Here is a 27,755-nt window from a genome sequence, read left to right on the forward strand (position 1 = left end):
AGCTAGATCATGTTCTCGGTTCATCCCGATCCTCCGCCCCCAGAGCCAGACGCCATCCTCTCTTGCGGGCAAGCGCTTTCTGCTTAACACCTACAACCGCATCTGGGCAGAGGGCACATTTCCCGACTTTGGCGTGAAGCCACCGTCATATCCGTACCTAAGCCCCGTAAAGACACAAATTTTCCTTCTAGCTACCGCCCCACCTCTTTCACCAGCTGCGTTTGCAACGTCATGGAACGTATGATCATGTCAGGGCTGGTATGGTGGCTCGAGTCGCGCCATTTATCAACGAATGCACAGTGTGGATTTCGAGCACGCCGTTCTGTAGTTCACGATCTCGTTACTTTGTCCAACCATGTCATGAATGGTTTTCTGCGGAAATCTCAGACTGGCCGTGTTTTTCGATTGGGAGAAGGCCTACGACACCTGCTGGAGAACTGGTATCCTCTATACTTTTTATACGTGGGGCATCCGTGGCCGCCTGGCCGGTTTCCTTCAGGCCTTTTAAAAAGACAGAGTTTTCAAGGTACGTGTGGGTTCTACCATGTCGGACAGATTTATCCAGAAAAACGGTGTGCCTCAGGGTTCGTTCCTGAGTGTCGTCCGCTTTGCTATCGCTATTAACCCTATAATGGCCTATCTCAGCTCCCTTTTTGTTGACGATTTTGCCATCTGTTGCAGTTCTCCACGGATCTGACTCACTGAACGGCGTCTTCAGCGCTGTCTTGATCGTATTTACTCCTGGTGCATCGACAATGGCTTTCGTTTTTCCACTGACAAAACCGTCTGTGTGAATTTTTGGCGGCGCAAATGGTTTCTCCCACCATCTTTACATCTTGGACCTGTTGCCCTTCCATTCGTTGAAACTTCGAAATTTCTGGGGCTCATGTTCGATAGGATACTCTTTTGGTCCTCCCATGTGTCTTACTTGGCAGTCCACTGTACGCGGTTACTCAATGTGCTATGTGTCCTCAATGGTACTTCCTGGGATGCCGATCGAACCACCCTCCTCAGTTTGTACGGTCCCTTGTCCATTCGAAACTCGACTATGGATGTTTAGTTTATGCGTCTGCACGTCCATCCCTCTTACGCTGTCTTAACACTATCCACCATCGCAGCATTAGTTTGGCTACTTTCATCTTTTACACTAGCTCGGTTGAGAGTGTATGCTGAAGCTTCTTAACTACCAGTGTCCTTCCGCCGTGACTTTCTGCTCAGCAAGTATGCATGCCCTTTGTCTGCCATGCGTGGCCATCCATCCTATGTCTCCTTCTTCGATGATTCCTTTGATCGCCAGTATGGGGCACGCCCCTCTTCTGTGTTACCTCCTGGAGTCCACATTCGGTATTTGCTACGGCGGCTTAACTTCACACTACCTGCGACTTTCCCGGTGGGTGTGAACCCCTCACCACCCTTGTTAACCTTGGCCTTCATTAGCTTCCTAAGGACGCTACTCCAGCTTCGGTCTGTCGCCTTCAGTTTCACGACGTTCGCTTGGAAGTTAACGGTAATACCGTTTGTGTACACTTACGGCTCTCGGACTGATCGTGGGGTCGGGTGTGCCTTTGTCATTGGCGCCCGTGTTTCTTGATATCGGTTTCGGGCACACGGCTCAGTATTTACAGCGGAGCTTCTCGCCCTGTATCATGCCACGGAGTACATCCGGCGACACATACTTTTCAGTTGTGTACACTGCACAGACTCACTCAGCGCCCTTACCGGAACACTTTTGTTCAGTTACGTATGCAATATACTGTAAGTGATTAAAAATGAAAGAACAGATTAAGTATCATGTAGACAAAATGGCTCAGGACTAAGTTAGAGAACTTTGTTGCTCAGATCCTTCCACTTCAGTGGAGAACATCTTCACAAAAACGGCTAAACATATGTTTTAGGTTATTCTGTAATTACAATTATGACTTTAATAAAAGTCTTTCGCAATGTTAAATAATTTGATAATTCTGCGCTAAAATAAATTGTACATCATTGACTTCTATCCACATCCCAGAAATCATTCTGGGATCCATCAAGTATGACTAATGTAATGAGAAAACGGGTCAGTTCAGTTTCATACGTGAGAGACCAGTCGTGCATGAGCAACACGTTACAGCGTCCACCACTAAGTTATTTCGTATACAGAGAAGATCATTTAAGATTTTCTCAGCATTTTACATAAGCCTGTCCTCCACAAGACATGAAGGTCTGAAAAGCCCAGTGACTGGGCCATTTTCCTTGAAGGAATATTACCCGAAAAAGTTTTCCACTTAAACTAAATGTATTTACTGTAATTTGTAACTTGTCACTGACAAATCAGAGACCGACAAGCATTATATTTAAAATGCTCCGACCTTACAGCGGGTGTTCTGCAGCCAGTTTCCGTGCAGCCAGCTCAAACGTTTCTCGCTAGCAACTCTTTTACTGCACCGAGGTCATTTGCTGTGAATTTGACTGAAAAGAGTTGGAAGAAATCAAACCTGAACCGGTCGTTATAAATCTCACTGGCAAACGATGAGATGACTGTCGCCGCGTAAGTTATGTGGCGTGTCGAATTTTTTCCGTCCGGTTGCTTGATCTACCGTCTTGAGCCTTCTTCGCTGTTCTTCCGTATGGCTCGACAGTTTCTACAGGTAACTTAGCAAATCAAAGTACGCTATTTCTGATGATGTGTGATCAGAGTGCATGAAGGCGAGCCTAGTCCTCCGCAATTTACAAAGATCTCAAGTATGTCCAACCTAATTGCCTTCGATAAATAGGGCCATTTCTCTTAATAACTGTGTATCTACAGACTGTCTCTAAGGATGAATTTCTGTCTCTGTAGATACGCAACAATTAGCTGAGTGTCGGAGCCTCTCACATTTCCCGCATGACCGGCATCTGCCAGTTGTGCGTAAATGACGCGGAAGTGGGGGAGGGGGAGAGGAGGAGGAGGAGAAGGAGGAGGATTAAATGTACAACACTGATAAGCTACGTCGGCTGAATTTGGAAAGAGGGTTCAAATGTAATCTACAATCCAGGTTCATATTTTTATCTCATTTCACGAAGTCACTTCAAGCTAATGATAGGATTGGTTCTTCAGTGTTCTCACTGCCAAATTACTTCCAACGTACTTCTCAAATTGAAGTATTACTGCACGTCTTGCTAATGTCGACGAGTCGATAAACCCAGAATTCCTTCGCTAACGCAGTGTGCCGAATAAGATTTATTGACCGTTGTGGCATTTCCGACCTGTATTTCAATAGGGCTACAGTTTTCCAACGCTCCAGGTTATAAATCGCTCACTTAGATTCAGACTTGAACCGAGCATATAAAATCTTGTCACCTCATCAGAACCCCACACAAGGTGCGCCGAATGTGTGGCTAGGTTTCACGGGCTGTAAAAACGGCTATCTTAGCGATAGGTGCGACAGATGCTACCAGTGGCGTTCTCCCCAAGGCTTGCTGCAGTTGAGCCACTGAAAAACTAGCCGGATTTGCAGTACCGAGGCGCCGCAACTTGTCAGACAATGGATGGTAAAAACGTGAGGTACGGCCAAGAGATGTAGCAGCTAACGTGGAGTGTTTTTCAGATAGTATCGATCAGAAGGGCGTCTGGTGGAGGGTGTCTTGCAGCGTGCATGCAGCTGCACGCGCAGTGTTGGGGGTGCAGCACGCAGCCTTTCAGGGGGAGCTGCAGTGCGCGTGCGCAGCATCACGTCCGCCACAGCTGCCGCCATGGCGCCTTCTGTTTGCTCTGCTTTCCACCTCCTCTTCCTCCGCTGCTGCCACTGTAGCAGCGTGCCTGCCTCTCGTGCAAGTGGCCCAACAGCGATACTTAAATCATAGAATTACAACTTTCACGGCCGGCCCTCGATTTGCCTCACCCTCGGCGCGCTGGAAGTATAGAATTTAAAGTAACGAATGCTGTTTCGAGACATGTAGATTCATGTCTTTGCTAGCCTGTTGAATACTACGCGAGAGCGCCAGCCGCCGAGCAGCGGCGTTGCTGACCACTTACGTGCACGTACCTTAAAGTGCACAAGAAGGTGAACTGGAAAAGTACCGTGGGTTTAGAAGTGCCACAAAGCGCGAGCTTTCATGATTGCTAAATGCTAAAAGGAAACCAGCAACCTTAGCTTTCTCTGCGGCCGCTGCGTTGTATATTGTGACCGTGAGCAACACGAAAAGAAGAAACCCAGTATTGTGGGTGAAAAAATTGTTGAACAGATGAAAGGAGAGTTGAACTTGACAGTTCTTCAAATACAGAGGACGAATACTAGTTTTGAAACTGAGTATAAACGGAGGTTCCTACTGGACCTTTTGCAACAAAAATTAGGAAAGCAGGACGCTGATGTGAGGAGGAGTTACTTTTTGTGGGAAGTTATTCAATGCTAGCAGTCCATGCTACTGGTGAATCGATCACTCAAAAAATTGTAGTACGTGAATAGCCTAGCTACCAACTACACATAAGGCCTAGTGGACATACCTTTTTTGGAAATACTGTGAACGCAGAGCTTTTGATTTCTAGCCGTTGCCTGCGGCGTACTTCGTTTATTGCTGTATCACGTTTGTTGCTGCTTTGGTAACCTTTAATTCTGATGATGTCAGAAAGACACGGTTTCAGTTGATACTGTTTATTGAAAACATGCGTGTGCTATTTGCAGCAATTAGCCGTATTATTCCGTGATTCATCTCGAAATCACCTTGCCATTAGGAGCTACGAAGTGCAGAACTGGAGATGTCGTCTCCACTTGAAACCACACGTGTGACGGAGGCTCCGGCTTCATCAGGGTATCATCGGATGCCCTTACACGAATGGAATACGTAAGATGTAACGCTCCTTTTTTTTCGTGAACGATTTTAGATATCGAAAAGAGCGTTTCGGCAAATAACGTAAAGGGGGCGCATGGTGAGGCAGGTAATAAAGAACCTGAACTCTTGTATCGATCGAGATGTCAACGCAAGTATAATTTTTTCAATCAGAATGATGGGCTTCTTTCAGCGACATCTGAGAGCGCTTGAAGAGACGAGAACAGTGATGTAATGCTTGTAAATTTTGAGGATGAAACCCTTCGCAAAAGGATCCGAGAAATATTTTAAAACTGAAGAGCAGGTTGACCGAAATCGACTAATTTGTTGTAAACACGCTCATACCAGGCGACGTCGTTGTATCAAGGCTTTTGACTGCTTACTTGCCTACGCTGCAGAACTAGCAATAACTGTGTTGTCTAGCGGCCAACATTGCTTGCATGCAGACCTGTACACCAATGAGAATAATTTTACTTTTATACACCGAATGTCAGGCTTCTGCTGTTTAAATGGTAATGAAAAACTGCCTGACGAGACTGTAGTTTTTTCCACGAAAAACTGGAAGCGTACACGCATTTGAAATAGTTTTCCTAAGCCCCAGCTGATGCGCCAGAAACTAGCATATGCCATAGTTCAAAAAATGGTTCAAATGGCTCTGAGCACTATGGGACTTAACTTCTGAGGTCATCAGTCCCCTAGAACTTAGAACTACTTAAACTTAACTAACCTAAGGACATCACACACATCCATGCCCAAGGCAGGATTCGAACCTGCGACCGTAGCGGTCGCGCGGTTCCAAACTGTAGCGCCTAGAACCGCTCGGCCATAGTTCAATATGCAAAAATCGTAGCCGACTTTGTATCTACGTCATACATAGGAAATGTAGTTTTATCTTAGTAGCATAGGCAAATATTGCTGCGTCAACCTGTAGCGTCGGAGCTTGACATGGAAGCTGTGCTTGGCGTCGTTAAACTGCAATAACCGACTCAGACGACATTCAGGCACACGAAATTAATTATTATTATTACCACATTGCTGTCTAATTTCAGTGCGTTTCTCTGACACTTTTGCGAAAGGTTTCAACGTCGATGCTAAGAAGCGCAATATAACTGTAATTGTCCTTCCAAGAGCTATTGAATGCTGTTACGGAAAAATACACCGTTCCACTAAATGATATTACATGCCCTTCAGCAACCTAACAATTGCAGAAAACCTCTTTACGATGTCTGGAACCGTTCAGGGTATAACAGGACTGTTAAGTCTTACGAGACGCACCCTGTAGACTTGATTCGGTCCGTACTACATGTAGTGACAGCGTGAGGGAATGGAGTTTCGATAGTCTGCGCAACTCCGAAGACTCGCGTGCGCTAAAAGAAACGTGGATATAGGTACTTAGCGCATCCAGCTAAGGTGACAGTTAAGAAGTCTGCCACTGCTGCGTTTGAATCGCGTCATTTTTTTCCCCTATCTTCCACCAAATGCTTGTATCGGTAGCTCTAATTGTGATTCTGAGGAAAGCAGATGATGATATGATATGACGACGACGACGACGACGACGACGACGACGACGATACATTATTCAAAGCGGGTATAGCCCGATATGACTTCACCGTGTAGTGCAACATTTGCAGTTCGGTGAGTTGGTATGTAACGTATTCAAATCATCTGTCAATAACTTGCTAAGAAGTCCATGTTATGATGGAATTGATGGTGTCTATGGAGAAAAGTGTTAACCCAAAAGCGCATCAGATTATCACATGTTATGTGTTGTTTAAACTCAAAGACGAGAACATAAATGCGATAAGACAAAACAACTCATACAGTAGACACTTCTTTATAACTATGAAAATAATGGCCACCAGCATGTGGTGCATTCGACAATATAACAGAAAATGTAATCAGACTAATCGTTGTTGAATTGAGGCTTATAACTTTCTTCCGACGACCCCTTCAATTTGAGAGACCCTGAGGCCGAAAACCACGATGCAAGACTGAAGTTTACAAGTTGGTAACTGTATTATCACGCAGTACGCCTATTTTGTATCAGATTGTATAGTATTTATAGTAATATTAAGATATTTCATAAATGCTACTTAGGTCGGTGATACCGTAAATAAAGGAATCTTAAACCGAAGTATCAAATTAGAATTGTGTGTGTGTGTGTGTGTGTGTGTGTGTGTGTGTGTGTGTGTGATCTTTCAATAACATAATTGAAAGCGTTAAAGTATTTTCAGACGACCAATATTTGGGTCGACTTCTGTATAAACATTAAAATTATTTCTTCAATGAAGGATAGAGATGTCTTGGCGTACCCATAAAACAAATCTGGACGAGGCTATGGCTATGGCTATGCCTCTGGCACCACGGTGCCGGCTTCGAGAGAGACAGTTTTTCGGCAGCGGAAAATGTGTTGCGTAACGCTTCCTCACATCGAGGAAGTTCCAGACGCCTGTTACGCATGCGTTGCTTAACCGTTTCTACTGCTCGAGGTCTTCGTGAGGGGGAACGTGGTTTTGTTCAAATTTACTGCCGCGCCGAACAACATATTTTTTTTAATTGTGCCGTATTCAGTGAAGTTCCAAAGTAATGGTTAGAAGAAGATTGTAAATAGCGTGTTACTGCGATTCGTATCAAGAACGTCCACGTTTCCGATAGCGTACTTTAAGGGAACGTACAGGTGTCACGTTCTGTTTTAGCTGTAAACTGAAGTGCAGAATAAAATTTACCACAGCTTCAGTGATGGGTTAGTTTTTGGGTGTGGAACAGGAGCATTTGCTTGAGCTATTTCTGTACAATGGTCACATAGATGAAGCCATGGTGTTGCTGGAATAGCAGGTGACAATAACGGGAAGACATAATTACTGTAGCATTCAAATGTCTCAATATCGTGAAATTACAAATGCCTTTCTTCAGAACCATTCTGCCCTGCAACTGGAAAATACTAAATTTTGAATTTGAAATGTTATTTTTGATACCCAGGTATATCTTTATTTCGTAGGACAAACGTCATAAAATATAGCCGTTACTTCGCGTTACGATGTTCAAAAAATTCTGTCATACCATTAAGAAGCAGGATCACTGTCAATAACCGATAGTGAAAGTATTCCACTCGCACCATCCTCCACTCTCTTCAACAATTCCATGAATAATCATCGAAATATATTCAGCCCGTGTCGATTCATGTCCGCCACCGATTAGGCCTAAAACAAACTTTCGGAAATTAGCGAGCGAGCGAGCTGTAGGGCGCTATGAAACCGGTGGTATGGGCGTCGAAGCAGCCCAGTGTAAGGGACGTGGTGGGTTCGATTTATACCCGTTATCGACGAGGGCAATGCTTGTTCGCTACTGTAAGCGCAGGGCACATCTGTAACATCACGCGAGCAGATGTGCACATTTAACTCAGTAGAAACCTGCTTAACTGCCATTTGTACAGCCTTTCCGCCGAATCGACCTAGGAACACTGAAGTGAACGCGTTCGCTGTGAATGTTTCCAAAGAGCGTATCAAGGTGGTACCAAAAAATCGTTTTGGTGTCTGTTAAAAATTTACGCTTTGATAACAATACCAGAGCATTGGCATTTGCGCTGCTGACAGGATACCGAGTAAAAAATTAAAAAAAAATAATTGGGTCCAAAAGTTGAACGTTGTCGCCTCCGCATATTATGATGGCTGGGATATCGTGTTACTAAGGGATAATTTGAGGTGTGTAGCATACCTCTGCGTCAGCGGAGATTCCAGCTAGTATCATCTGTACAGAAATAGTTGTACACGTAACATGACGTACAGAAAGTAAGCACGAAACAAATTACTGTACGCTTCTCAGATTCTGAGTAGCTGTTTGAAGTTGTTTCAAAGTGCAGACTTGTTAATAGTTCAAGGTAAAACATAAGCATTGGAAACATGAGTCATAAATTGACACTCGTATTCTTTGAAAATCATACTGCTGTAATACACCAAATAATAATAATTTACGTTTTCTATTAAAATTTTAATGACATTTTGCAGGACTCCAATGATCTAGCGAAAAACTGATAAGTGTAACTGCCTCCAGTTTCAACTCTACATGTCCGCTACTGTAGGAGCCAGCGAAGAAACAAACAAGGGAGAAAAGTCGCTATGGCCGGTGGCAGGAAACCAAAACAATCTGTACATTACACTTTCAAATTAATACACACTCTATTTCTAAAAAAGGAAAGAAACATAACTTCTCATTATGAAGTGGCTTCCTGTACCTCTTACATACAAATACTTTACTTTTTATTACTACTCGCAGACCGCAGGCTAAGTATCATCTTACTGTTACGAAGTACTCATGCTCTCGAAGTCTGCGATCGAACTCGTGCCGACCAGCGATGGGCGGCTGCTTAAGTCAGCGTTGACGGGGGGCGCTGAACCCATGTCTTCCTGAGGTGTGGCACTGCCCGCTCTTTCCATTGGCGCTCGGGTCAGCGCCTTGTTGAGCCATTTTCGGCGCTGTGCTGGTCGGTGTGCAGTCGATGCTTTAGGACTGCACACTAAAAACTCTGCTACTACAAGAAGTAAATTTTATATGCGTTGTAGTAACAATTAAACAGAACTTCATAGCGGATGGACAACAAATTTTCATGTATTCGACCGTGACTCGAAACCATATTCATGCAGGCTAAAACATAGAGATTTGTCGTGTCGGTATCATCTTCAATGTTATTCTGTATGGATTTTGGCAAGATTAGTGACAGTTGGTGGCCAGTTTCCCTTCATCACGCCACCACTCACCCCGCTGCTGTACCCCATCTGTCTCAGTCTTCAGTAAATCTCGTGTTCAAGTATGACAAAGTTTTCTAAATGTTTGCGTTGCGTGTATCTGAGGCACGATGTGGGTACCAGCCCGCTATTTACATAGTTGGATGTGTGGAAACCGCTTAAAAACCATATCCAGGATATCTAACTCGCTAGCTCTCGTCGTTAATCCGAGAAGCGGAGTCGATTCGGGTTAGGATCGCCTCCCCGAATTCTGGAAGCGGCGCATTAACGCGCTCGACTATGCGGTCGTGTTGTCTGAATTATTTTTAAAGAGTTGATAAAAAAGTCGAAGGCACTTGGAATTCACGTGCGAGAAGGCAATAAATTTTAAAATTAGATAATTAAATTTTTTGTTAAGTCCAGTGACCTGATCTGATGCAGCTCTCGACGCTAATCTATCCTATAAAATCTCCATCTCTGCACGCCACTACAACGCTCATTCTCTGGAACCAACTTGTTGTAGTAAAATATTGGGGCCCCTACCCCCATGCCTCGTTCTATCTCTGCACTGAGATGACAGTCATGGAATACCTCCTAATATCGTGTCAGATCTTATTTCCACGACGTAGTGGAGCAACAGGACGGGTCATGCACTCAAGTAGTTGGAAGTCCCCTGCAGAAGTATAGAGTAATGGTGTCACGACAGCCGTCCGTAGTTAAGAAAGTGTTCCTGGTGCAGGATTGTGTGTGCGAACTGGCCTGTCGAGTATGTCCTATAAAAGTTAGATGGGATTCATCTGGGTAGCCAAACCATTCACTCGAATTGCCCAGAATGTTCTTCAAACCAGTCGCGAACAGTTGTGGCCCATTGACATTGAGCATTGTCATCCATAAAAATTCAATCGATGAATCGTTGTTTGGGAACATGAAGTCTGCGAATGGCTGCAAATGGTCTCAAAGTAGCCGTGGACCAGTGGACGTAGTCCATTCCATGTAAACACAACCCACACTGTTACGCAGCCACCACCACCTTGCACAGTACCTTGTTGACAACTTGGGTCTGCGCCACACTCGAACCCTACCATCAGCTCTTACCAACAGAAATCGGGACTGGCCACGATTTTCCTAGTCCTCTAGGGTCTAACCTGGTCACGAGCCGAGGAGAGGCGGAGCAGGCGATGTTCTGTTAAGGGGCCATCACACATTCAGCAATATTATCAACCTGTCCAATATATTGACCGTCTGAAGGCGCGTATTGACGTATTGTCAATACTAGAAATATTTTACAAACAGTATTGATGGACCTCAAAATATTCTCAGTATTGTCAATACATACTGAACGTGTGAGGTAAAGTGTTGACGTTTGACAAAATTTTACGTTCAGATGCCGGCCGTAGTGGCCGAGCGGTTCTCGGCGCTTCAGTCTGGAACCGCGCGACCGATACGGTAGCAGGTTCGAATCCTGCCTCGGGCATGGATGTGTGTGATGTCCTTCGGTTAGTTAGGTTTAAGTAGCTCTAAATTCTAGGGGACTGATGACCTCAGATGTTAAGTTCCATAGTGCTCAGAGCCATTTGAACCATCTACGTTCAGATGTTGACTGAGCTTCAGGAACCAGCCACGCGGCGTTAGTGTGCAGTGTTTTTTTCGTCTCCATATCGTCGTTTTGTGTAACACATTTCAGATTCAATTTCTAAAGTCTTTTAACACAAAAGATATTTAATAGGCCTACGCAAGGACAATCATTGTACATACCACTTTAGGATGATTAACGGAAGATTCCATATGACACTGCTTACTTTATTAATTTGAAAATGTAGTATAGATTGGTGTATTATATAGCAGAGCGGAAAAACGCTCTCATTTCAGAAACACGTCATATCACTAGCAAGAAGTCTGCGAAATATTTCACCAAATAATCGCAAAAACAAAGTTGTACGTTAATTGTCTGTACAGGTCCTTGCCAGGCAGATATAATTGCTTCATAGGTTTCCACAGAAATTCTAGCTGATATTACAGAAATAAAATTCGAGCGTTAGAATGACCTGCCTGTCACCAGAAATCTCTTGGGTTACTACTAATCTCTTGTCGACTGGCACTGTCTCTCTTATCAACGTATTTTGCTTTTCTACATTATCTTAGGGCTCATTGGAAAATAATTTATGCCGGATTCGTGGTTGACCAGTCTCTCTCTCTCTCTCTCTCTCTCTCTCTCTCTCTCTCTCTCTCTCTCTCCCCTTCCACTCTCGAAAACATGTCGTCTTTTCGTTGTTTACAAGCTATAGCTAATATAATTGCAGCACACACGCTTTCTTTTGGACGTTCGACTGCTTAACATCGTAAAATCGCGTTGTAACTGGCAATATTTGTCAGTGTTTCTGATTGTGAGACGTCCCTTCAATATATTGAAGATTTGACGGGTGTCAATAAATATCGAAAGCGTGCAGGCCCCTTTAGGAAGTCATTCGAGTCTGTCGTCCGCTCCTATATCCCATTAACGCCAAATTTCGCCACACTATCCTAACAGATACGTTCATCGTACGTCCCACGTAGATTTCTGCGGTTATTTCGTGCAGTACTGCTGGTCTGTTAACAACTCTACGTCAAAACCACTGCTCTCGGTCGTTAGTGAAGGCCGCCGCCCGCTGCGTTGTCCGTGGTGCGAGATAATGGCTTAAATTTGGTATTTTCGGCATACTCTTGACTCTATGGATCTCGGAATATGGAATTCCCAAACGATTTCCGAAAGGGAATGTCCCATGCTTCTAGCTACCAACTACCACTGCGCGTACGAAGTCTCTTAATTTCCGTTGTGTGGCCACAATCGCGTCGGAAACCTTTTCGCATGAATCTCGTGAGTACAGATGACAGCTTCACCAATGAACTGCCCTTTATACCTTGTGTATGCGATACTACCGCCATCTGTAGATGTGCATATGCAGTCTTCAGCGTTCTTAACACATTTCAGAAGCTACTATTTTCTGTTTGTCGTTCATGTTACACTTCAGTACAAGCCTACACTCCAGACAGGCACCTTCAGAAAAACAATTCCTAGCATTTAAATTTATATACCATGTTAACAAAGTTATCGTTTTCAGAAACATTGTGCTTGTTCGTATCAGTCGGCACTTAATGTCCTCTCGAAGTCTGCCGTCGTCACTTAATTTTCTGCCCAAATAGAGAAAAACACATGCTATTTTTAGTATCCCATTTCCTAATTGCCGCAGCATCTTCAGATCCAGTTCGACTGCATTCCATTACCCATGTTTGACTTTAGTTGATATTCATTTTGTAATCCCTTTTCAAGAAACTGTCCATTCCATGCAGCTGATCATCCAACTGTTTTACTGTCTCTGACAGAATTACAATGTAATCGACAAAACTCCCTTTCTAAATTTCGCCTACGTTTCTTTACTACTTGACCAATGTACAGAATGAGAAACACCGGGGAGAGTCTAAAGCTGTGTTTCAGTCCCTTCCCAACTACAGCTTCGCTTTCAAGTTCTTCGACTCTTAGAACTGCAGGCTGGTACAAGTCTTTTATCCATTCGTATCTGTCAAGAACTAACACTGCATTAAGAGGATACACGATCTCGATACATTTTTGTAATGCAGGGCAACCCTGGAACGCCTTGTACTAACATATATTCGCCCATTACATTGTGCAAGTTGTCTGTTTTTATCCCGCACGTGATTTCGTCTGTAGAGCACACTGTGCGATTTTGGTGTATATTAGTGAGCCGTATCGTACTGCTACATCCCATATTACCTTTTAAATTGTTAGCAATAATGTCAAACGACGTGAACTGTCAAAATACGTTCCGGTGTTTTGTGAAGAGCCGTTACGACTAATGTGAGTGTGAGTAGCTTAACTCCGTGGAAACGGGAACTGATGCTGGCTTCGGTCTGCCCCGGCCGTCATTGCGCTATTTCCAGGCGGTCCCGCATATCTGACTCCGCGGGCGCGATGTTGGTTCATTGACGCGCAACGTGTAAAAATACCGCGTCGCCACGCCACGCCACGCCACGGCATGGTGCTGTGGAGGGATCAGTGGGCGTGGCCGGCGGCGGCACCACCACACACGGTTGCGCGGATGCATAATGTAACACCTTTATGGAATCCGCCTGCCGCGGATCCGTTCCACTCTCCAACTTTATCATCGCAAATCACGCCTGGTCCTACTGATTTTAGGCCTCGTGTGTTGAAATTGCAACACCAAGAAGAATACATGTGTGTCGCATTAACTCTATACAACAAATGTAGTATTTGATGAATGATTAAGTGTATACAAATCTTACATATATATGACCTGTCGTTCAGTATACTTTGTCCAGCCACATTGTGGCCACCTGTCAACAGCCTGAATAACATTCTTTTTGACGTGCGGACCACAGCAAGACGTGCTGGAAGAGTCGGTGAGGTTCTGGAAGGCACCGACAGGGATGTGTAGCCATGCCGAGTTCAGTGCCGTAGCCAGCTGCGCTAGGTTTCTCGGTTGAAGATCAGTGAAGCGAACAGCCCGATTGAGGTGGTCCCACAGAACCTGTATTCGGCTTAGACCCTGGGAGTTCGGTGGCCAGGGAAATATTGTGACATCCTGTATTGTTGCAGGTTGTAAGTTTTTAGTCTGATGGAGCATGAAACGTGATTTATCTGAAATGCCATATTCCCTCTCTCAGTGGACGTTTAATTACGCTATTGGCGTGGAAATTCCAGCCTTCGTCTCCGATCAACAGCAGTCAGTATGGGTTCATGAACGTAACGCCATTGCGGAGGCCCATACGCAGCAACGTTCGTTGAACGGACATTGTTGGTAGCCCCCTAGGTTCATCTGGGTAGTCAGTTGCTGAACTGTTGCACGTCTATTCGCCTGTACACATCTCCACAGCCCGTCGTTCACATTATTTGTGGACCGTGGTGCACCACAATTACCTCGGCGCCGATTCTGGATAGCTTAACTTCAACCACGGCGGGACACGAACAGTGTACAAATGTAGCCGTTGCGGAAAAGCGTCTATCGTTGGCCCGAAAGTTAATGTTCATGCCCTTTTGGACGTCAGAGAAATCGCTACGTCTCCGCAGTACGAGGACGACTGCATCGTTTCCCGTGTCCTCCGATACGCTTATTATACACTCCACTGCTAGTTGCTGCCATCTGTCACTTGTGTGTGGTTATTGTACGTCGATGTCTAACAAAGGCGGTGGTCACATTAATGTGACGGGACCATGGTAGTATGGAAGCCCCTCTTGCTGCCACCAGGGCCCTAATTCTCTTGGCATGAAATCCTGTACGTTTCTCAGGATCTCCCTCCATGCACCCTTGCTGCGAATATACAAATAAACATACCTGGTTTCTGGAGAGCCATGGTGGACCAGTTCCCGGCCAGCCATTCTCCAGACAAGTTAGATGGCTAACGAATAGGTCAGGGAAACGAAGTAATGCCCATAATTATTTTTAAAGACGTCGTGTGTAGTTCCCTGAAGAAGGGACCTAGTGCTCTGAAAATCTCATCTTTCCAGAGTGAATCTTCTTCTCTGCAACGGAGTCGGCACTGATTGTAAACTCCGGCGACCCAGGACGGACTCGACCCCGGAACGTTGCCTTCGACGTGCATAGCTTTCGCAGACTGAGCTAACCAGAGACGACTCACGACCCGTCCTCACAGCTTCAGATCGGTTCCGATCCAACATGTGATTTGAATATCCTTAATTGCTTCCAATACCTACAAACGGAGATGGGGCATGGTTGTGTCCACTACACTTCGCGCAGTCACGCTTACGAGGCAAGGCGTTTTTTTTTTTTTTTTTTTTTTTTTTTCTTGAAAGATGTGGTACATGAAGCTCAGAAATCAAATAAGGAAATCGATACAACACTCAAAAATTCTCAAGGAGATGGACTTAATTAATTTGTAGTTCCTTGGTCTAAACAATCTGTTAATAATCGTTTATAAAATGATAATATTTGCAGTGGAAGTTAATTTTGTGTGCGGCATGTATCTAGAAATGAGGTAATTAGCGTATGTTTGATGAATTTTATATTTAAGTGGCGTAGGTATTCAAAGTGAGCGGAGAAAAAGAAAATGTAATAACCGAAAGGATACTCGAACCAACGATTAACCGGTCTCGATCCCTACTGACTTTTTTAATATTTATGTATTTTACTACTCCTTGGGTCTACTGCCCTCGTAGGGCCTTGGCCTCTATCTTCCAACTCCCATCCTTCTCAAAGTCCTCTTCCACGTTGTCTAGCCATCTGTCCTTAGTCTGCTCCTTATACGACGTCCGCCGGGTTTTCCCTTGAAAACTTTCTTGACTGTGCTGTTTTCCACCATTCTTTTTACATGTCCCAACCAACGTAGTTTATTATTCTTTATTTCAGTCACAATATCTGGTTTGTTGTACAACTCTCTGGTCTCCTTATTTGTGATTCTCCAAAAACCCCAATCAGTCACTGGCCCGTAGATTTTTCTAAGTATCTTCCTTTCCCATCTCAGCAACAACACCTCATCGTTTTGTGTCATAGTCCAGGTCTCCGAACCATACATCACCACTGGTCTGTGTATTTTACGCTTCACGGAAATACTCGTCGAACATGCACAGTTGTTTCAACATTTGCATCGGTCGTGAATCGAACCGAGGAGTCCAAAGTGGGAGATTAGCATTATACCAGAGTCACGTGCCTCTCGCAAATAAACTCTCCTACTTTACTTAAAAAATTCAGAAAACTTAAAAGTCGATTTTCTCGAGACTTTTTCAGCGTTGCATGTAAGTGCCTTGGAAGATTGATTTTTGAATTCTGAACTTCGCGTATCAGAAATATAAAATATTACAAAAAAACAGATAGCCCTTGCTGGCCATTATCATCTATATTGCTCACTCGCTGCGGTCACCACTGTAGTGTCTGAAATTTACGTGGTCATAGTACATGCTGAGATAGGATAAACGGAAAACACATTTTACCGCCTGGCCAGCCAGTGACGGCGTTAATAACATATCGAGTGCAGTCCGAAACGTTTGCGGTTTCATGACAATCGCCATAAGGAGCCTATACACACGACCCAACTTGCAGAAAATGAAAATCGATTTTCGGGAACGGGTTTTCGATGCCATGTTACACGTTGGGTCTGTATATATTTTGCTTTCCTAATCAAATTCCGGTTTTTCGAGCGTCAGTTCTTCACGAAGGGTGCCTGTAAAACAGCTCTTCAGATTTTGTTAACCCATTGAAGTGACGTTTGTAATTTCCTACTTTTTGAACAAAAAAATTATTGTGGACATGAATTAACTATTGAGGATGAGGAGATCGTTTAATATCATAGTTTTAAACATCTTTATTCACTCCAATTAATCTGTGAAAAACTGTTCTCTCATATCCACCTGCGTCATGCAATTTGTGGAAAAATGCGAAGTGATCGCTTATGGAAGAGGATTGTACTCAAACATTTTGTGAACGTGGAGTGGTTGTAAATATTCCCGAATGGTAAAGATACATTCATGTTTCTGTGCACATAATTAGCGAATGTTTGATTATTAGCCATCTACAGTGTGCTAGAACCTTTGCCGGTAGCACACCAAGAGGCTCTAGCTGTGTAGAAATTAACCACCTACTTAGGATACATGGTTGTTGCCAAAGCAGATTTTGGTGATCTAGCAAATACGTAAGTGTATGTACACCTTTCTGCATTGTTTTAGTTAAAAGAAGTAAATAGATTCCTGGTCAGAGCCAATTCTGTTACCTTTACTTTCACCACATAGTCACTTTACCACATTAACGAGCACTTTGAAAGCTAGTAGCAACCTGACAATGCAAGGTGCATTGGTATGAAGTGAAAAAGAGATTGTGGGAGCTGAAAGCCGGCAGCCAAACCAGATTTTCCAGAATAGGTATTGATATGTTAACATGCTTGACCAACCAGAAGCAGAATCGGGAAGTGGCTGTACGGAAAGCTGTTTTTGGGACATAATACAAACTTATTTAAGGCAATGGGATTCGTACCACCAGTCCAGCCATCAGCAGACAGTTGGCCACTGGATATGGCAATTGTCAGCATTAACTCCGCAGATGAAGCTCTTCAATCAGTTGTAGCAAGATGATCAGATACAGTGTTAATACAGCTCAGTGATGAAACTCCAGTACCCACCTAATAATGCGTACAAATCGCTTCTATTTAATGGTTCTAAGTCTGCATCACTGTTACAGTTGCAGACTCAAACTCATTCCTGGAGGCCAGCCTTGCCCCCCCCCCCCCCCCTCCTCTCTCTCTCTCTCTCTCTCTCTCTCTCTCTCTATATATATATATATATATATATATATATATATATATATATATATATATATATATTCAACTTCGTGTGTCAACTCAAAATTTGCTGAGGGATGCTTAAAACTGATCTTTCTCGCTGCAGTACCTACATGTACATAATCTCTCACAGTCATACTCATTTATTGCAGGAAAAATACTCAATACATACTCAGAGTTTGGATTTGTTTTTCGACCATACATTGTGGTTTATGCAATTCTGCTGATGCTGTTGAATGTACTGGTGCGACTCGATAAGTCACAAACACCAGAATGCTGCATACTATTTTAAATTTAGGTTTTTCTAGAAGGCGGCAGCACATGCATGGTCAAAGATAGCCAATGCACAAACAATTTATAGGAACATCCGCCTACCCCGACTTAGTCCACATTGATTTTCCTCTCTTTGGGCATATTTGGAGGACGAGGTTCTATTGAGACGAATCCTAGTACAAGCTCCAAAAACGTTGCGTCACTTACCCAGTGTGCAACTTACAAGGAATTCAAGGAACGCAGGCAGAGGAACTGTCGTTAATCAGTGCCATCTACCATGGCGACAACACATTTCGGACACCCATTCATATGACCTTCTTCCCTCCGTTTCCATTCAGTAATTCATCCCTGCAGATTTTCGGTTATTAATGTTCAATCTGTATAAAAAATAAAGTGAAACGACCACTAAAGATAGTAAAAGGAAAATTAAATGCCACAATGAGATTAATAGAAAAAAACTGAAAGGAAATGTAACTCAACACTATGAAGATTCTGTACTAAAACATTATCCAAAGGTGTTTTGAGTTTTACTTGTCAGTCAGTGCATTTAACCGATAGTTTCAATAGATGGAAGTCAGAACATCAGCATTGTGGCACAAGAGGAAAAGGGAAGAAAATGTGGTGGTACTTGAAATAGCTACTGTAATACTGTAGCGTGGTTTGCAGAGTATAGATTACACATTGTGGAGCAAGCATGGAGTGCATAGTTGTTTCAAAAATTATTGTATTAAAAAAATTTGAAACCCTTTTACTTACAGGCTGCAGCTGATTTGCTGATCATAAATTGAATAAAGAAAATACAGTGATATATCCAGCAGATTTCTGCAGTTTTTTGATGTTAACTCTTTCTGTGCAGGTGGACCAGCGTGATGTTCCGGGCATCGACTGTGCTTATTTGGCGATGGACACAGAGGAGGGAGTGGAGGTCGTGTGGAATGAAGTGCAGTTCTCTGAGCGGAAAAACTTCAAAGCCACAGAGGACAAGTTTCAGCAGGTTTTTGAGAATCTGACTCAGCTAGAGCATCCCAACATTGTAAAATTCCATCGGTACTGGACCGACACACACAACGACAAGCCACGGGTGAGACAGATTTGAAATGCTAAATACAGACGTGGAACCATTACATTGTACATTTTTAGAGCAGACTTTTCTTTTTCTATAAGTATGTTACAGTACTAGTTTCATTGTGAAGTTGTACCTTTTTGTGATATAGTGAAACAATTTATTATTTGCTTTATTTGTATTAATTTGGCACATTCTTTTAATGAACTAATACTACATTCAGTTGTTCAGAAAATTTTAGGAATGACAGATGTACTAACTTCCATGTACCAGGTAAGTGAACTGCTGTGTCGCAACACGAGAAGTTGTACCTGGAGTGGAGAGTATAAATATGATTACAACATTTCATGCTAGCTTTTGCTGAGTTTCATTCCACTGTTTTTTATACAGTTAGCCCACTATGCAGCACTTATTGCAATTCAACACTACCATGGCCATTCTGAATAAACTATTTTTTACTGTCTGCCAAACTTTAGTGTTTCAGAAAATGAAAGTCTACGAGATTCCCACCTCATGTTCTCTTGTCCTTTGTACTGAGACTTCAGAGGATATGATGATGAAACAGGACCAACTCGTGCTTTTCAGATTCATCATTTGTGATGCACCAGAATTAAAATATCAGTGTATAAGCAGATAAACAGTAACAGCCAACTAATTTTTAATTTTCATGCATGTACTTCATCCCACATAAGAATGGTACTCTTGTGATGCCCATACCTCAACCAGTCATCCTACATGCACAATAAATGTGTTAGTCAAATAAGTTAACTTGACATGCCTGCCCTGTTATGTTCATAAATTTTTCTTAGCAGTTTATTGTTACCTTTCCCTCCTTTGTTGATTTCTTTGCTGCCATTCCTTTTTGGCTACTGATAATAAAGATTGATTTGTTGTGCTTTTGAAATGTAGGGATGAATTATGCAAAATAAATGTCTGACAAGAGGGTGAGTGGAATCACATTGTCATAGGTTAGTGTTCATTATGTACCTAATTTATATAGTCAAAGCAGGATTGCTTTGCTACTTGTTTAAGTGAACTAGTGTTGCAGTCAGAAGTTCTACCAGTTATCTTTATCTGCTTCCTGCTGTAAAGTGTCTCATCAGTGTCACTGCTGCTCCAAGTTTAACACGCAAATTTGCTAGTTTTTTCTCTTTCTCACAATATTCTTCATTGTTTTATTCAAAGGCTGCTGTGTTTCTGATGTTCGAGGTTGTCGAGCATAATGATGGATAAGGCTCTTCACAAATGGGGCTATTGACACAATGCTTTCACTTCAAAATTTTTTTGAATTGTGGGCCTCACATTTGCCTTCCCTTACCAATTTTGGCAAAAAGAGTTACGTTTAGAAATGTTATACAATTTCAAGTGAATAATGTTATTTTCAATATGTGTGTAGCTGTAGAAATTTCAGTGCTTTTCAGAAATACCCTCCTTTTTTCCATATAGGTAATTTTCATCACAGAATACATGTCTTCGGGTTCACTGAAGCAGTTCCTAAAGCGCACCAAGAGAAATGTTAAGAAGTTGCCACTTCAGGCTTGGAAGCGTTGGTGTACACAAATTCTTTCTGCATTGAGGTGAGTTGAGTTTCCTTAAATATCAGCAGCCCATTGGAATTATTAAATTTATTAGGAAGAAACTTGTTTTGATATTGCAGACCTCTATAGGTGGCACCCATAAACGGATAATTGGCGTAAATCAAGGAAAGCATGTTAGCCTGATACTCAAAGAATTCAAAATGCTTTTCGTGGTTTGTAGCTAAAAATGTCACCTTGGCAGACAGGTCTGCATTTTTGGTTAAATAAAGAAACTGTCTTTCTTACTTTATTAAACGAACTGAGAGAATGAGTTTGGGAAGTGTGTAAACACCATACGGAACAATTGATGATTTAAAAGTTGTTTATAAGCAAATACAATGCAAAAGATTTTAAAAAGTAGTGTGATGCTTAGCAAATACAGACACTGTTATGATTTAAATTAATATTTACTTGGTATTTTCGAACACTAAATAGCAGCACCAAAAATGAGCTATGTAGGTGTGTGCCAATAATACTAATAGGATTTAAGATTGTTCAGGAGGTCAGTCAGGAGAGACTCATCCATGTTCCCTATGGCTTACACACGTGTCTTCTCATTCCTCATGAAAATGCAGTGTTCTCAGCATAGCAGAGCCCAGATGTCAACAGCAGCTGCAGCCCACGACCCTGCCGGGCCCTGCCCACAGTATACATCCATCTTTGTTGATGGGGTAAACGCTGATGTTTTTCTTTCCAGTTACATGCATTCCTGTTCTCCACCCATCATCCATGGGAATCTCACCTGTGATACCATATTTATTCAGCACAATGGCCTCGTGAAAATAGGATCAGGTAAAGTGAAGCAAAAGCAACTTTTTCTTACTGTCTTTAGTATTAAGACTTCCTTAGTTTTCGACAATCGTGGTGTCATCTCACACCGTGAGAATTCATTTCCTTGGATGGCTTTAGAACAGTCCTGGCCGATACGATTTTAACACATACACACAAGAACATCGGCCGTGCGCGGACGGTGTGGGTACGCAGTTCACTGCCGTGGTGATTTACTGCAACTGTAGGGGGGGGAGCGCGGTTGTTCCGAAACGTAAAATAGTATTGTCTTTATGTTATCCGACCGAGGTACTTGTGTGTGAAATCGGGCGGTGTGTATTGTTTGCAACAGGAAAAGTCAAAGCCATGCAAGGTAATATTCCAAAACTTGAACTAATAAAGATGTTTCAAATCTCTCCACAGTGGCTCCTGATGCTATTAATCACCACGTAAAGACGTACCAGGACAACATGCGAAATATGCATTTCATTGCTCCAGAATATGGAAGTAAGTACATAAATTAATTGCTATAATGTACCATTTACAATGTTCTCATTATTTGCCTTATGACCATCCCTCCCACATAAAGACTTTTACGTTATTAAGGTCTCGGAGATTCTTTGAACAGGTGAGAGCTTTTTTGCTCATTTTCAGTCAGTCATCTTACATTTGAGGAACTCAAAAAGCATTGGATATCAAATTCATCTTGCCTAAAGTACATGGCTTACAGGGGCTCTTACTAATATTTCACTAGAACTTGGTTTGTTTGTTAGTGTCCATTACTTCAGACAGATATTACAAAGAGAGTATGCAGCTTCCTGGCTGCAGCACCAAGGGCAACTTCCAGAACGAAGGACAACTGCTTCAGATTAGCCCCTGGAATTCTTCCCTTCCATATTTTCTTTGGCACTCAGTTTTTATGCCACTTTTTTATCCTTCTCTCCTCTCCCCCAATTGTTTTAGCGCCTCCCCCAATTGTTTTAGCGCCGTGTTCTCATCTGTTCTGTATACAAATCGCTTACAACTTTTTACTTAAATGCTATCAGTGTGGTACACCAATATTTCTTGTTTGCCCCCGGTAGCTAAATGGTTAGCGTGATGGATTGTCAGTCCTCTGGGCTCGGGTTCAGTTCCCGGTTTGGTCGGAGAATTTTCTCTGCCCAGGGACTGGGTGTTGTGCTGTCCTCATCATCATCCTATCATTTTCATAGACTGCAGGTCGCCAAAGTGGCGTCAGATTGAAAGACCAGCACCGGGCGAATGTTTCGCCCAGTGGGGGGGCCCTAGCCATACAATTAAATAAATAAATAAATAAATAACCATTATTTCTTTTGCATTGTGATGCATCGTGCAAGTTTTGACACACAGTAAGAAGCTGAAACACTGTAACTGACATCAATAATAGAAACTGTGGAAGAATTAGTTTTTAAAAAGGAGACACAGTGAAATATACTCACATTGTGCTCAGAGACATTCCATGATAAAAGATACAGTACCCAGCAGAAATAAAAAAATTAATTTCAGTCTTCTTTATGGATCAGTGTTGAGGACTGGGCTGTAATTTTATGGCAACTTTGGCTAATGCTTACAGAGAGTAATTTTAAAGTTCACCACTAACTACCTGAGTAGCTACATAGGCAATATTAGTTGATGCGTAGATGGACAGGAAGGATTGCTGGAATAGAACATTCAAATGTGATTCTGGCCCTAGGCATCCATATGAGGGGGGGGGGGGGGTTAGGTAGCATTTTGCATGCTCCCCCCACCCCACCCCACCTCCACATTCTGGAGAACAGAGTTGTGGGTAACCACCATAAAGTTTTTGTGTCACATACAAAATTTTGTTCGTATTGCCTGACATAATGGCCTATTGGTCCCTTTCTCCTACCTTAACTAAGTCTGTCCTTCTCATGTTATTCCTCCAGTCAACTCCAGTTACAAAAGTAAACAGTAGGGGGGGGGGTCTCTTAGGCATTGGGAAGCCAGCCTCCCTAGGGGGGTAAACCTTCAAAAGAAAATCTGGAAGGCTGCACCTCTCGTAAGTGAACAAATGAAGTTTCCCAATTGCTACTAGTACCCAAAAAGCTGTGGTCAAGGTCGGATACACTAATGATCAACACAGCAGTTTGAGAGGTTAAGAATAACTGGATTGCTAATACAATTATGGTAGCAGCATGGGATGACAGAAGATTAATGAAAAAAAGAAGAGAAGTGGGCAGAAATTTTAGAGAAAAAAGGAACCAAGACACAAACAGCTAGAAGGTAACACACATCATAATATTTGGTGTTCTCAATTGGAACAGAAAAGTAGGAGAGAACAAGCAAATGGCTTAACATTTACATGCATAACAGATCAGAGAAGTGAATTACAGAATGTCATTATATCAGTGAAAAAATTGTGATTATCATTGCAGTTTATGCATCTCATAAAGGCAGGGGAGGTGAGCACAAGTCTCCAGATTTCGTTTATGAACTGCAATTAGTTTTGGTCAAGTGTTACGATAAACATCAAATAATACTGACAAGCAATTAAAATGGAAAAAGTCAGGAATAAACCTATCCCAAACATTTTAGGAATCATTGGAGAAAACATCTTAAACAGTGGAAGATTGCAGAGAGATTTTATTTCTTGTAACTAATACTTTTTTTCCACAAAAAAAGCAGCCATAAAGATACATGGTCAGCTCGGGAAGTTAACTCTCTTATTGTCTATGTAATCATTAATGAAAAATTAGAAGGCAAGATAAGATACACAAGGAGGCACAGTGCATATGACATAGTTTTGGACCATTTCTTGCTTATATCTGAAATAGGTATCTACACTAAATGAAGAAAGAACAAAAAACTGACAAGAAAGATACGTACAAAGTATATCTTCGTTCAAATGGCTCTGAACACTATGCGACTTAACTTCTGAGGTCATTAGTTGCCTAGAACCTAGAACTAATTAAACCTAACTAACCCAAGGACAGCACACACATCCCTGCCTGAGGCAGGATTCGAACCTGCGACTGCAGCGGTCGCTCGGCTCCAGACTGTAGCGCCTAGAACCGCACAGCCACTCTGGCTGGCACAAAGTATATCTATTAAATGAAACTAGCATATGAGATCTGTACTGGAGGAGACTTAATGAAGAGCTAGAGCAGAAAGAACAAGCAGAAGAAATAGGGAAGAAATGGAAAACTATAGAAACTGCAGTTAAGAAAGCAGCCGAAGAAGCTTTAGCAAAAGGAAAAGATAAGAAGGAACTATGGATTAAAAATTTAGACACCAGAAATAGGTAAAGTACTAAATAAATATATATATATATGCCTATCTATCTTAAGTATCTCAATGAAATGACTGAGGAGAATCATAAGATTTACAAACACTAGAGAAATGTGGCAAGTTTGAGCAGTAAAATGAGCTCAGTGAGAATCTTGGGATAGGTTTGCAAGCATAATAGAAGACAATAAAACAATGAAAACATTCAGTCAAATGGAAAAAGAAGTCGATCAAATAAATAACATCTAACAAGCAAAATGGATGAAAACTACAAGAACTTCTTATATGAACGAATGTGCTCTGCAGAGAATAGAGAGGGGGAAATTATAATAGGATGTGTGGATAATTTATATATGGGTGAACTAAAGAAGCCCTGAACTCCACAAAGAATAGAAACGCTACTGGTATGGATGGTATCAATGCCGAACTTCTAAAATATGGAGGCACTCTACTATATAAGAGAAAACAACATTTATTTAATATTTACTGCAGAAATGGAGCTATTCAAGAAGCGTGGTCACAATCAAAGGAAATATAACTGGGTTTAAAAAAGGAGTCTGCAGCATTTGCAAGAACTATAGAGGGATCGGCTTAATAGACACTACATATAAATGTTATTCAAGACTAGTAAAAAAGCCATTACGATTACAGCTGAGAGTTCATTAAGGGAAGAACAAATGGGATTTCGGAGGGGCAAGTCAACAGCCTATGCAGTATTTTTAATGAAACAAATAATTGAAAACTAGAGAGATCATAATAGGGAAATCTATTTAGCATTTATTGATTTTATTAATGCTTTCAGTAATATTGATAGAGAGAAACTATGGAGAATTATGAGAAAAACAGAATATCTACTACACCTGATAAATTAAGTATTTACAAACACATGACTGTTATTTTAGCTATAAATTGTACTCTAATACAGCCTATAACTGCAAACAAAGGAGTTAGACGTGTGTAGGATTTCACCCACACTTTATAGTGTTTATTTAGATGATGCAGTAAACGTGTGGAAGGAGATTTTTAACTGGGAAATTAAGATTACCAGAAATTCGTGGTGGTGGTGGTGGTGGTGGTGGTGGTGGTGGTGGTGGTGAAATGGATTGAAACTGGCCAACTCATTTATATAGAAAATGGGAATTGTAAGGTTCTGCTCCCTCCACTCTCTCTCCGGAAAAATTTCAGGTGACACCCATGGTGGTGGATGTCTCACATTTGTGGTGTTGGCAAGGGAATGACATGTTTTGTGCAGAACTGAAAACAAAGATGTGAAAAAAAATCCCAAGATTTTCATTTAAGAGCATGACTTACAGTGGCTGATGATCTTGTGAAATATGTGCTTGAGGTTTTTGAGGACTCAGTGATACTGACATGGAGAGGTCTTCTCCAGCGGTGGGATTGATTTTTTTAAACCAAATATACAGCAATTTGGATTAAGATCCGGGGTATCGCACCTGGAAACTGTCCACCCTGATGGGCCCTTGTTCACAAGTAATAGACCAAAAAAGAAATTCTGAATTTTGTGGTATACCAAATTACCCAGAGAGCTCCCTGTCACTGGTTGATAAGCAGCAACCAGCAGAAAGTCACACTCTTAGCTCACTTATTTGTTTTATAGTTTAATTCTTAATTTCTTTGTGTGTTTTTGGGTACTTTCATAGTTAAATTCACAAATTTCAGGCCTATTACAGTATTTAAGAGTTGTAGCATTGCGTTTTAGTACCTATGTAGTGTAAATCCGTGTAGTTGTCAGTCATGTGTCTTGAACAGCTTGTGAGATAAGAGAGGGAAAAAATTGTTAGGGATGGATAAGGACTGCACCTGTTGTGTACAGATTCAAGGGGAATTGGCCACCATCCGTAAACAGCTGGAAGCTGTGTTGACTGTGGTTGAAAGGCTCCAGGCTGTTGCCGTGGGCCGCTGTGACATTGGGACATGTGAGGCGATCGCTTTGACGCCTCTGGAACCTGTATCATCGCCTGGTATCTCCGATGCCACTGCGCCCTCGGATTCAGGCGTCCCTGCCGGTCGTCACTTGCCTGATAGTGATAGGTGATGTGCACTCTGTGTGCATACCGGGGGAGTTGTTCAAGATGTGGAAAGGGTCTTTCCGGATGCTATGAAGGGTACAGGGTGCAGCCAACTGCAGGTGGTGGCTCATGTCAGCACTAATGACATGTGTCACTATGGACCGGAAGAGATTCTCTCTGGTTTCCAGCAGCTATCTGAGTTGGTGAAGACTGCTAGTCTCGCTAGTGAGATGAAGGCAGAGCTCACCATCTGCAGCATTGTTGACGGGACTGATTGCGGGCCTTCGGGACAGAGCCGAGTGGAGGGTCTGAATCGGAGGCTCAGACAGTCCTGCGACTGTGTAGGCTGCAGATTCCTCAACTTGCGCCATAGGGTGGTGGGGTTTTGGGTTCTGCTAAATAGGCCAGGTGTCCACTACACACAGGAGATAGCTACACGGGTAGCAGGGGCTATGTGGCGTGGAATGGGTGTTTTTTTTGGTTAGACAGTCCCGGGAAAGATCAAAAAGGGCTCCAGTCTCAAAGGGTACAATGCAGAGAAATGATGAGAATCGACCAAGCAACAGTCGGCATTGTTGTTGTAAATTGTCGTAGCTGTATTGGAGAAGTACCAGAGCTTAAAGCGCTGATAGAAAGCACTGAAGCTGAAATCATTATAGGAGTAGAAGCTAGTTAATGACGGAGATAAATTCTGCCGAAATTTTTACAGAGGCGCAAACCGTGTTCAGAAAGTATAGATTAAATAAAGTAGTTGGTGGTGTGTTTGTGTCTGTTGGTAGTACTTTATCTTGTAGTGAAGTTGAAATAGATAGTTCCTGTGAATTACTATGGGCAGAGGTTATACTCAACAGCCATACCAAAATAATATTTGACTCCTCCTACTGACCCCCTGGCTCAGATGATATAATAGCTGAACGGTTGAAAGAAAACTTGAATCTCATTACAAATAAGTACCCCACTCATACAGTTAGAA

The 27,755-nt window shown here is 42.4% G+C and overlaps 1 protein-coding gene across 3 annotated transcripts in view; it reads left to right on the forward strand.

Moving 5' to 3' along the window:
• The window catches only part of LOC126196712 (nuclear receptor-binding protein homolog), a 452,035-nt gene that overhangs the window by 364,202 nt on the left and 60,078 nt on the right, over positions 1-27,755 (forward strand). For all 3 annotated transcript variants that reach the window (XM_049934586.1, XM_049934587.1, XM_049934588.1), the window contains 4 exons: positions 18,937-19,161; positions 20,590-20,720; positions 21,418-21,512; positions 21,912-21,995. In XM_049934586.1, the coding sequence (XP_049790543.1) occupies positions 18,937-19,161; positions 20,590-20,720; positions 21,418-21,512; positions 21,912-21,995 (535 nt within the window). The remainder of the gene's footprint in view (positions 1-18,936; positions 19,162-20,589; positions 20,721-21,417; positions 21,513-21,911; positions 21,996-27,755) is intronic.

The sequence above is a fragment of the Schistocerca nitens genome, chromosome 1 (assembly GCF_023898315.1).
Source record: "Schistocerca nitens isolate TAMUIC-IGC-003100 chromosome 1, iqSchNite1.1, whole genome shotgun sequence".
Classification (NCBI taxonomy): domain Eukaryota; kingdom Metazoa; phylum Arthropoda; class Insecta; order Orthoptera; family Acrididae; genus Schistocerca; species Schistocerca nitens.